Source organism: Crinia signifera, chromosome 8 (assembly GCF_055691185.1).
Source record: "Crinia signifera chromosome 8, ASM5569118v1, whole genome shotgun sequence".
NCBI lineage: Eukaryota > Metazoa > Chordata > Amphibia > Anura > Myobatrachidae > Crinia > Crinia signifera.
The window spans coordinates 29,708,893-29,721,622 of NC_139224.1; the positions used below are offsets into that span (position 1 = coordinate 29,708,893).

Consider the following 12,730-nt stretch of genomic DNA (forward strand, 5'->3'; position numbering starts at 1 on the left):
TCTTTTTTTCTTCTTTTTTCAATTTTTTCTTTTTCGTTTTTCTTTCTTCTTTTATCTTTTTTTCTTTTTCTTCCCTCTTTTTTCATTTTTTCCTTGTCATAGGTTAGTGCCCCATACTTTAATGCATATCAATAAAACTTTATTTTAAATAAAAATGAGCAGTGCCCCAACAAAGAGAGTTATCTTTTTCTCCTTCTTGTCTACGATTAATATAGCTCTTGGGAGCACCACCAACACCTATATTTTTGCGGATATTTAAATCTTTATACCATTGTATGTTGGTCACATATGAAACTCATGACTGTTAGGTCTGTGCAAGCCATTCCCTTTTCCCTCTCATATATCTCTGTCTGCCTGTATCATTCAATTAATTTAATTTAAATAATAATTTAAAAGGAAAAATTGTATACAATCATTTGGTAGACATGCATTGAATTGGCCACTGAAGGTTGACATGGCTAAGATAGACAGGGTTGGAAGGTCGGGACAAGCATGAGATCGACAATGGCTAGGTCAACATGAGGTTTTTCACATTTCACAAAACCGTGAAAAACTCATGTCTGTAAAAACTGATATTTTTGCAGTGAGGTATATGACCAGCAGGTGGCAGCAGTAGCACATGGGTAGGGATCATTCAGTCTGCAGACAGATGCAAAATACAGTGCTCATTTCAGTCATTGTTGTGTAGAGAGTTAAATATAAAAAAAGTGATTCACAAATATATATATATATAGCTTAGATGGATCAGGCGGCACTCTCGGATTTTTAAAGAGAGGAGTGCCGGGCACAAGTGGAGCTGTATGTATATATGTATGTATATATATATGTGTGTATATATATATATATATATATATATATATATATATATCTTTGTGGAACACCTTGCTGCGGCCAGGTAGCGTTGCTAGGAAGAATACTTAAACTACTATATTATATTAGGATACTATTACACCTGCAGTATAATAACATTCCTAAAAAGTTGAAGTGATCCTTTAAATTAGTCTTGTTTTTTTTTTTTTTTTTTACTACCATAGAGATTCATCTGTTCTCAACATATATTACAAATCGTTATTAACAAAATAATAATACATGATCTCTTCTGGGGTATTTTGAAGTGAAATTGGATCTTCCTCAAATTGAGGATATAAAACCAATCACGCTGGTCCCAGCATTCCAAAAATGACATTTTATTTGTATAGATTTTTATTTTGCCAGTACAGGCCTCCCAGCTGTTACGTTTAACTTTTGAATAAAAATTCCCCTGCTCTCTTTCCTTTGAAATAATCGCCTTATATTTGGTTTTATATATGTATGTATATGTATTTCCCCAGGGACTCGACCCGGGCTCACCGGCCAGGGTGATCATGCTTTGGCCGGGGGGACCTTATGTAAAAAGTGTCCCTCGGCTGTGGCATGATGCTGCTGGCTGTTTGAGCCCAGTATTGGTTTCCGAAATAGGAACAGACACATGGTTTTGTTTTTTCGCCCTGTATTTCTGCAACTAGCACTTGCTCAAAGAGTCCGGGGCTGGTTATACCGGGGGGGGGGGGGGGGGGGGGGGGGGTATATAACCATTTATTTAATTATTTATTAATTTCTTATATAGTGCAGCAGATTCCGTTGCAGTGTCTTATATAGCGCAGCAGATTCCGTTACAGTGTCTTATATAGCGCAGCAGATTCCGTTACAGTTTCTTATATAGCGCAGCAGATTCCGTTACAGGGTCTTATATAGCGCAGCAGATTCCGTTACAGTGTCTTATATAGCGCAGCAGATTCCGTTACAGTTTCTTATATAGTGCAGCAGATTCCGTTGCACTTTACAATAGTAGACAGTGATAAGACAAACTGGGTAACAACAGACAGACTTGGAGGTAGGAGGGCCCTGCTGCAAGCTTACAATCTATAGGGACATAGGAGGGAAGCACAAGGACAGGCACCAGTAATAGCATAGCAGTCCCACCAAGTTACAAGTCCAGAAGGGAAGCTATATAATACATAAGTGCCTCAGAGGGTTATGTGAGTGGTACTTAAATATGATAGGCTTGCCTGAAGAGGTGAGTTTTCAGGGAACGCTTGAAGGTCTGGAGGCTAGTGGAGAGTCTTATTTTGCGTGGAAGGGCATTCCATAGGGTGGGAGCAGCCCGATGAAAGTCCTGTAATAGTGAATAGGAGCTGGAGATCCGTTCAGAAGAGAGACGCAGATCTTGTGCAGAGTGGAGTGGTCGAGATGGGAGATATTTTGAAATAAGTAAAGAGATATACGCTGGTGCAGTATGGGTAATAGCTTTATACAGGGCCGTAACTAGGGGGGGGGGGGCTGGGGGGGTCACGCGCACCGGGCGCTGGAGTGGGGGGGGGGGGCGCTGTGAGGTCCAGGGACAGCCAGCGGAGGTCCAGTGACAGGCAGCGGGGTTCCGGGGACTGGTGTAGACGCTGTAGCGGCAGCTTACTTTCACTCCGTCCGTCTCCTACTAGCGCTATTTGCCTGGCGGCGGGAAGCGCTGATAACTTTGAAAAGACATTTGAATTCAGCCAAACAGCGTTAGTAGGAGACGGACGGAGTGAAGGCTGCCGCTACGGCGGCTACACCTGTCCCCGGAACCCCGCTGCCTGTCCCCGGACCCCCGCTGGCTGCACACAGGTATGTATGTTGTCAGCGGGGGGGGGGGCACCAAATGACTGCCTTGCCCAGGGCGCCGGAAACCCTAGTTTCGGCCCTGCTTTATATGCACATGAAAATCCTGTGTTGTCCCTCTCCCAGTAATGCACTGCACTTGTGCAGTCAGTGTGCCTTGGCTCCTGATGCTCAGCACCATTAATCATTGTCACATTGCAGAAAGGTGAAGCTGTGCCTCTGTCAACAGTTATGGAGATATCTGGATGGTAACTGTTCTTGGTTGGTGGGAATATAAGTAATTCCGTTTTGGATATATTGAGTTTGAGTTGGCGAGAAGACATCCAAGATGAGATGGCCATCTGAAAATACAAATCCTGAGAGTTCGGAAGCTTAGTAAATACAGTCGATCCCAGTCTTACCTGTTTGTACATGGGATCGGCCGTAATTGGGTGTCTTAGAAAATTTCCCTCACAGTGTTGCAAATGTCTTGGAAAATAGTCTTTCTATGATGGGGAAAAACCATGCTGCACTGCAGGTGGGGAAGGTATAACATGCAGAGAGAGTTACATTTGGGTGAGTTATTTTGTTTCTGTGCAGGGTAAATACTGGCTGTTTTTTTTTTTTTACACTGCAATTTAAATTTCAGCTTGAACGCACCCCACCCAAATCTAACTCTCTCTGCACATGTTAAGGCCCCCATACACTAAGCCCAAATCGCATGTGTATGACATCCGATCCAATGCGTGGTCACGTGTGCATCGGACCGGAGTTGGAGGTTGGATGGAGCTGCACATAAGATAAGTTATATGTGCAGCCTTCAGGATGGAATACAGTCCGTAGGTGTGTGCCAACGGTGCTTTCAGCTCAAAATCACTCAGTGTGTATGGCCCTTAAGAGTGACTTTGCTTTGAAACAACAACAACTAGCGTGTGCTGCCTTTTGTTCCATCTGGGATGTCCGTATTGTAAATTTACTTCCACATTTTGCTAAAGCCTGCACAAACCCATACATGTAAATTAAAATGCATGGTACATTACTGTCTTGCTGTCATTGTTGCTCTTTTACAACACTAGGGGGAGTATTGTACTAGACGTTGCACATTGTTTCAGCTTGTTAAATGAGAATACTTTACATATCATGTCCAAATAATATGTCACAGCGTCTCATTAATTATTAGACGCGGGTGTTGTACTGTATTTCAAGATCCGGAATCCATAATGTCTAACGCAATATCCTTCATTCTGCCTGAGATGGGGAATTTGCATTTCGTTTCCCAAAACCTCGGTAAGACGCATTGGCATAAGTATTTTCAACAAATGTCCAAATCTGAAGTTTGTTCCAGAGGTCAAAAAAATGTCTAAACAAATAAAATGATGTAAGGGATGCAGGATGTGACACAACCTTAACAAAGTCATTTGAAATAATTTGACAGTAAATTTCCCTGTAAGTTTCTAGCCTGCAGCTCGGAGAATCCTCTGCTTTCTAACAGTCTCCTTCCAGATTTTTAAAATGCTAAATTCAAGCTGGGCTTTGATGCCGCCTGGCTTCCTCCCGGAGGACATTCTAGTGCCTGACACAGTCCCCTGGAGCAGACAAGGCTACCGTCATCTCCCTGACATTGAATGTATCGTGTCAGGGAAATGGTAACACACAGGAGTGAAAGCTGCCATTTACAGCGCCGACGACAACAGCGCCGAGGATCATTTGGATTTGCCTTGATATGACTGGCACCTAGCAGTTAAACTGGCATTATTTGTGACAAGGTGTCATTCTTCAGCTTGTCCCATATAAGTGATGAGTATTCGCAGCCTCTCGTGGCTCTGTGTGCTAAACGAGATGTGATATTTGTTTTGAAAATAAATTATTTCCTTCAAACTTAAGTCATTATAATCAAACAACTCAATTCTATTTTTGTAACTATGACTTACATTGCTGTAATATTGGAGGTTTCCCAAGCGCCCCCCCTGTGTTACAGATGCACGCTGTTGTGGTCATACGCGGAAAGGATGATAGAGTAGGATTTTATTGTTTGGCATGTGCACACTGTTGATGATATCTTTCTACTACCTGTCAAGAGAGGATGCCAGGCTTGGGGCATGTGCTGTAGTATCTTACTGCACAATTTACCCATGGTTATCAGGTCCCTGACACTATATCGGCCAATCTTTACCTTTACCATTCACATTTTCCTGCACTTCAGGGTATTGCTGCTCTGGCAAACAGGGCTCCAAAGATCTTCTGGAATTCAGGGCTGATGGTGAAGTGGGTCGGAAGGATGGGAGACAGGGTAAGGGGAGAGGAAGGATATGAGACAGGGTAAGGGGAGAGGAAGGATAGGAGACAGGGTAAGGGTGAGGAATGATGGGATATAGGATGGGAGACATGGTAAAGGAAGGATGACTGAAAGATTGGGATAGGAAAGATGGTAAATAGGGTAATGTAAAGGAAGGGTGGAAGAAAGTGAGTGAGAGAGAGAGGAAAGATGAAAGACAGGGGGAGAGATAGGAAGGATGGGAGTCAAGGTAAGGGAGAGGAAGTATTGGATATAGGGATAGGAGCCAGGGTAAGCTAGACAAAGGATGGGATACTCCCTCCATGCACCGTCCTCCACCTGTCCCTCCCTCCATGCACCGTCCTCCCACCATCCCTCCCTCCTTCCTGGCCGATGCCTTCAACCGGCCGGGTCCCGGCAGCCGTCAATACCGAATCGGTAGTGATGGCCGGGTCCACACCATTAGTGTCAGGGGTGCTTCATAGTCGGATTGGGGGAGGGAATGGGGATCTGGGCGATGGAAGGGGGAGGGAATGCTACTTTCCTGTAAGTGATGGATGAGCTTTTTTGGTAGCTGCGATGGCAATTGAATGGTTGGATCCGATGATGGAATGAAAACTGGTCCAGGTGGAATCTGGTTCTTTTCTCAGAGGTACAAAGTGGAAATATGAAGGTGGTAACTCCTCTCAAAGTGTGGGCTGGAACCGAATAGAATTCTACCTCTGAGAAAAGAACCAGATTCCATCCGGACCAGTTTTCATTCCATCATCGGATCCAACCATTCAATTGCTTTTGCAGCTACCAGCCAGATATATTATACCATAAAGATCTGCACCAAGGTTGTTTTCAAGTGGCATTGGATCCCTCACTGGGCAATCACCGGGACTTTCCATCTTATCTCCAATCAGGAGACACCAAGTAAATTCTCTGGTAACTATAAACTCATTGGTCACGTGGATACAATTTCAACCCTCTCCATGGAATACCCATGATAGCTGGAACTCAATCCCATTTTTTACATAGTATATTTATTCAATTGTGATAATTCTCCTTTTATTGTTGTTTGTTTTTTTTATTCATTAAATATATACACTTAGTATTCTAGTGGTATTGTTTATTCATTCACTTAAACCGAAGCGCTGTATTATCTTTATCTTTTAAATGGGTCTCTGTGGATGCGTACCACTAATCACTGGAATATTTTCACTGATAAACACATCTGGGTATCTTTCCTTGATTTAAAAATGTAGTGGTGGAGGCAATTTGTTCCATAACAAAATAGAAGTATTCCACAGGGTAACGATGAGACATGTATAAATATGGATAAGTAAATAAAAATGGAAAAAAACCACCAGAGTGTCATTAGCAGTACCCTTGGATTATTTCTCTTCTTTGAGCCGACATGTGCCGACAGGGGGTGCCATGCGTGGGAATGCGGTACACTTAGACGGTTCCCATGTCCACTGTGTATGTCGACCTTCATTGAGTCAACCCGATGACCCATACCCATATTGTACCATGAGATAACTGTTTCCATGTAGAAAATGAATTGTAAACTGGCACTGTTGTTCAAAACTCTTCATTTTAAAAAGAAGCCACATTAACCCTTGAATTGCCGGTTTGTTTTGGCACTGTACACCCTACTGATATTGCCCTCGGAGTAACGGTGTGCGCTATGTGATTGCAGGTTAGCCAGTACACATTTGCTATGTGCAGTTATCGAGAGAAAAAAGCAGAACCACAGGAACTTCTACAGCTTGATGGGTACACAGTGGATTACACCGATCCACAGCCAGGTAGGTGTAAGATGCTCAGGCAAGGCATTATACAGCCAGTGTCCAGTGAGCCCCCTCTTACTCTGCCGGGCAGTGAGAATTCATGGCAAAAATTAATTTAATATTGTAGATATCCACAGCAGAAACCGTAATGGTATTGGCATACTGTCCAAATGTCTCCATTGGGTGAGACATCATAGTTCCAAGGGTCTAATGCACCACCCAGTCCAAGGGGCAAAGAAGAGGGCGGCTGGTTACTACTTACCCAGGTCCAGGGTTGGGTAAGATGTGCAATCAGGGGCCTGGGTAAGATGTGCAAGACTAAGAATGCCCCCTCCTTAGAGTGGGTCGACACAGTACTCTTTGTCATTTTTTTTTTGGGGGGGGGGGGGGGGGGATTGCACAGGATTTGGACACACCTCCTTCATCACTTGGGTCTGTTATTGCTTTTTACCATCCTGTCGTAGTCACCACCATTGCTATAACTGCCAATTATGTACGAGGTGTATCCCTACCCACCATACCAAATGTATTCTGCAGCTAGGAGTCTCCCTAGAGGTGGGCAAGGGGTTTAAGAGTGGCTTTCTAAGTGCAGTGCATGCCCCATGGTGGTGACTCAACCCAGCTGGAGTTACCGAATATGGGACAATGGCAGGATATAGGGTCCTGGCATAGTTCTAAAAAATATTTTATATCTGCAAACATTCACCATTAGAGGTTTCAGGATTTGGCATTGAGAGATTTATTTCAACGTAATCAATATAATGATATAATTTGACTAGAGATATTATTGTTATTGTTATTATACTGTATGTTATATTGATCTAATTTGGAAGGAACAGAAATTGCTTATAGATCTTACTTGCTACATTAAGTGCCTCGTAAGTCCCTGCAATGCTCTCCTCTACTGTACTTCTTAATCTTGTTCCGGTTTGCACTCTGGCAGGCTTGGAAGGTGGTAGATCATTCTTCAATGCAGTGAAAGAAGGTGACACCGTGATCTTTGCAAGTGACGATGAACAAGATAGAATTTTGTGGGTCCAAGCGATGTATCGAGCAACCGGTCAATCTCACAAGCCTGTACCGCCAACTCAGGTTCAAAAGCTTAACGCTAAGGGAGGAAATGTGCCCCAACTCGATGCTCCGATATCCCAATTCTGTAAGTACATGTATGGGCTCAGGAAGTGGGGTATTTATCTGAGCAATATATATTTAGTCATATATTATACTGCTCATTATATACCTCAAATTGTGGAAGAGAAGTTTTTCTCAGAATTCCAGAAAAAAAAAAGTAAGCTCTGGGGGTCAGTAATGCAATGTCCCGTGTTATTAGCTCTCAGGAAACAATAGAAAAAAATAGAGCGATGCAAATATAATACAGTACATTCAAATTAAAGTCAACCGACTGAAAGGCAAAAGATAGATAGATAGATAATGCTCAGGAACCTTAATAGTTAAATATATATAAAATTAGGATTGCATCAGAAGCACCTGGTCAGTAAGCTCAACAAATTACCCTAAACTGAGCCATTTAAAATGTAAGATAGGAGTCTGCTGCTACCAGGGTGGAGAGTGATTATATTTGTTGACCCTCCCCCTGTATTTGCCACATGGCTGAGGTAGGCCAATCTGTTCCATGCATAGCACCTTTATTTAAAAAAAAATAGGGAGGCGGGAATGCCACACCCCCATTTCCACTGGCGTTGATAACAAAGCAAAGCATTAGTTATGAGTGCCAGTGGATACAGGGGTGTGGCCAAAATGGGGATGGCTACAGCTTCACAATTTGCCCCCCCCCCCCCCATACCCAGCGGCGCTGATAACTACTGCTTTGCTTTGTTATTTAGCTTTTTGTCATGATGTTAGAGCTCCATAGATAATAATCTGTTTTGAGGGAAGAAATATTATTGCGTAGACTGTACTTAGTAACAAAACTCAATGAAAAGTCAGATTATCACTAATATATACATGCTTTGTGCAGGTTTCAGCAGAGTATAATTCCATGCGTATAATTTATAAGCACAATGGCGCATTAGCAGCGAGTAGGTTCTACAATTGGACAATGCAAGACTGACCTCCACAAGAGCATACAACTGTATAACCCAAATCAATGGGATTTACTTGTAACTGTACGGGATTTACTGCGTAAAATAACCAACTACTATTTTCTGTTTCTTACTGTAATCTGTCTTTTAATTTTTCAAGACAAATAATTTTGAAACTGGCCAACTGTAAAGTGAAAATATAAAATGCTGTCCATATAAAAGTGCAATACTGGATTCACATGTTTATCAGCAGATTATCACTCTTCATGTAAACGCATTTGGTTCCCATTTCAGCAGTAAAATCTGTCGGCAGCATGTCAGCTTTTTTTCTCAGTCGGCTTCTCCTAATGCTTGTTTCCGTACATAGGAGAGAGAGGCTGGAAGGTGTGAAACGCTTATTGTTATCATCTACTAGAGTCAGGCGCTCCCAAATCTGTTTAAGTGATAAGTACTTGGATTCACACCAGCACCCCTGACAATGTAGTTTACAAGATACTGGTTTAAACACTTTAGTTCTCCAGGTAACACAATTACAGTAGATTATAGTCTGTCAGCAGGAAAAAAAAAATGAGTATGTTTAACACTTTGAGTGCCAACATCTCTGTGCCAGATGTTCGAAATTTCCAGCGTCGCTCACATTTGTTATATTAATTCAAATAAAAATAGATGACATTTCCTATATAAGGTAAGCATCACCGGTCATTATTATTAATAAAAATGTTTGCGCGCCAATTTTCACACCTATTTTGAGGATTTCACTTGACATTCAAAGGGTTAACCCTTAATAAGCAGCTTGGCTGAAAGAGTTGCTTATTAAAACAAAAGTTGCATGTCTTGAGAGGGATGTAGTCAACCTGTCAACAGTAACAATGTTGACATTCAAAACGTCGACGGCTCAGTTTTAAAATATCAGTAGAAAAGTGTTGACATTGTCAGAATGTTAACATGAAAGTTAGGCTATGGGCTGGGGGAGGTTAGGATTAGGCTGCATTGGGAGGATAATGTTAGGCTCTAGTGGGGAGGTTTGGCTACAGGTGGGCTGGATAATGTAAAGCTGCAGGGGTGGAGATTAAGATGCCCATACACTAATGCAACTTCATCATGGAGAGAAGTTGCATACGATCCCCTTGAACCGCCTGGCAGCTTCCCGGACAGAAGGATCACATGTGGTATATCAAATGCGGTCAATATGCATACAATTTATCACATGCGATCCAGCAAGGGCTGCGGAGTCTATAAATCTGTAGTGCAGCCCTGCAATCTGGATCAGATGCGCCCATGCGATTTGACAATTTTTATCCAGTTTCCCGACCTGATCCATCAGAATCGAATGAAAATTGTCCAAATCGCACTAATATACGGGCACCCTAAGGGTTCGGCTGTGGGGAGGGGTTGGAGTTTGACGTTTGGTTTAGGAATTGTAAAGAAATACCCATTTTAAGATCCTTATAAGTATGGATGGATGTGTGCAATCACTTACACCTTCCATTATGTCACTTATTAACTCTGTGATAAATAAATAAAAAACAATTGAGGAAATAATTAGTGGAAAACCAGTTTTTTTTTATTTTCTTTTGTTGCTCTGTGTACACAGTTGCCATAGGGACCAATGCTTATAACACACAGTATAAATAAAGTTTCTGAGCAACAAGAAGGATGACCTTTAGCATTGGCAAGATCTGTTCCCATTAACAGCCATTTACGTTACCACTTACCATGTCAGCTTACATACACCCGTGTCAGTGGAATATTGTACTGCACGCAGTGTTCATTTCCCCACTTCTAACCCCATTACATTGAATAGATTTGTATTATTATAGATTTATGTTGATTAAGAAAACAACATGGCAGCTTGCAGGACTAGTAAAGAGTCATTTTAGCACTTTCTATGAATATTTCCTTATATAAAATCGCTGTAAAAAGTATTTAGCACATTCTTTTTCTTACATCAAGTCATCAAAATGGATTTATTCGCGAATTGCTGCAACTGATCTACACAAATGACTATGTAATGTCAAATAAATAAACAACTTCAAAACTTAAGCCTAATTAACTACAAATAAAACTAGACTATAATTGATTACATTTGCAGTCACATCCCATGATTTAATACGTGCTAGCTGTAATTATAGAAAAGTTTTGAAAAGTTTTTGCCAGTCTGCAAACTTGGACAGAGCAAAGTTACTGAATTTCTATTAAGCGAACCGAAGTTTTATCGGACTGAAGCTTGCTCAACTTCTTCAGTTGTGGTGTTTGAGGAGATGCATTTCATGTGAACACTGTCCCCACCCCCGCTGCAATTTGCCGCATCCTCTAGTGACAGGGGCATAACTTCCAGAGGCAATGGAGTCACCAGACTCCAGACCCTAAAGGGATACCAGCATATATAGTAGCACAAGTGTGGTTTACAGCAGGATCCAACTGTGACCGCAGCTCTTCCGATGTAGCCTTGTGCCACACCCGTTGCAGAGTTAATCAGCTCTGTGCCAGGGGCCCTGCTAACACCTGCAATTGGGGAAAGGACAGCTCTTGTCTGGCACCTCTCAGCCTACGCTGCAGCAAGCAATGGTGCACCTGCTGCTGCTGGACTGTGAGATGGGACCCGCCGAAGAACACTGACTGATGATGCAGACTGCTGAATCTTGTGATCATGACCCTGAACCACCTGTTTTAACCCTTTTGAGTGCCAAGTGAATTTGTCGAAATAGGTGCGAAAATTGGCAAGCAAACATTATTATTCGTCATAATGACCTGTGATGTTTACCTTATATGGGAAATATAATCTTTTTTTTACACAACATTTGTGATTTGAATTTATATAACAAATGTAAGCGATGCTGGCATTTTTAGCAGCCATTTTGAACATCTCTCACAGAGATGTTGGCACTCAAAGGATTAAGGGAAGGATGACATCAAATCCCAAGTTGCCTTTGGATGGGTAAGGCTAAAATGACAGCCAGGAAGTACTCCTCAAAAATGTAAAACTCCTGGGACAGTAGGCGAACGTGTTCTAAAGTATTTTGTTTGATAGGGTTCCATTTGAATTCCAAGATGCCTGTACACAGTACTTTTTATTGCCACTGTAAGGTATTGGAAACAGATTGCTACACTTTGCAAAAATAAATGAGAAAACAGTAAAACTTCCCACACAGTAATATCGGAACTAACTGAACCCTCTCCCAACTCTTCCCCATGCCAATAAGCCTCCTCGTTCCAGTCTCCTGCCAATCTTTCTTTCAGTAATGTCATTATTTTGAGCTGGGAATCTCCATCACCATTCAGCAAGGGCAGGCTTCCCTCTATAATATTTCATGATCGTTGGTTCAACGGAGTTTGATTAGCAGAGAGTTAAAATAGTTTTGACATGTCCAGGCCCACACACCAACTAGCAGTCTTCTCCTTCTCACGCCCTGTTCTGTGAACAGTGCCTGCTCTTATGACCTTACTTCCAATTAGGCGCGCTAGGTGACCGTGCCTTTATCCTGGCTTCAGCCACCCAATCTTCTTCACTTGTAATCGAAAGCTGCAAAGTTCAGACAAGATAGTGTGTCCTGTATTTAGTCGTAGAGGCGTGATTTACTAAAATGACTACTTTTCTAAGCAGTATGGGGGAACAGGACATTTGAAACACATTTAACTATTTGAATTTCACATATCTGTACATGTGATAAATTCCCAGACATGCTGCCTAGGCTTCCTAGGTAAATGTGAGCGCAGTTTCATTACAGAGGGCTATGGGAAGGTACTGAGCCTGTGCCAGGAATGACTTAAAGCTAGATACCATTAAATGGGTTTAAAGGTACAAGGGACATAGGGTTAATCAGAAGTGTGTGTGTTAATTTCAGAGCCGAATTTCCCATTAGGCACGTGAGGCACCGGCCTAGGGGCGGCACATGTTTGGGGGGCGGCACTTGGATTCCTGTGATGGTACTGTCAGCCCAAAATGTACCAATAACTGCAAAATATCCACTGTACTGTACTATATTCTATCTTAAATAGAGTGTAAATGGATAGGACAT

General features: G+C 42.1%; 1 protein-coding gene across 17 annotated transcripts in view; it reads left to right on the forward strand.

The window, feature by feature from the left end:
* CADPS (calcium dependent secretion activator) overlaps window positions 1-12,730 on the forward strand; it is a 388,847-nt gene that overhangs the window by 199,874 nt on the left and 176,243 nt on the right. For all 17 annotated transcript variants that reach the window (XM_083156060.1, XM_083156054.1, XM_083156062.1 and 14 more), the window contains exons 10-11: window positions 6,579-6,687; window positions 7,613-7,825. In XM_083156060.1, coding sequence (XP_083012186.1) covers window positions 6,579-6,687; window positions 7,613-7,825 — 322 coding nt within the window. The remainder of the gene's footprint in view (window positions 1-6,578; window positions 6,688-7,612; window positions 7,826-12,730) is intronic.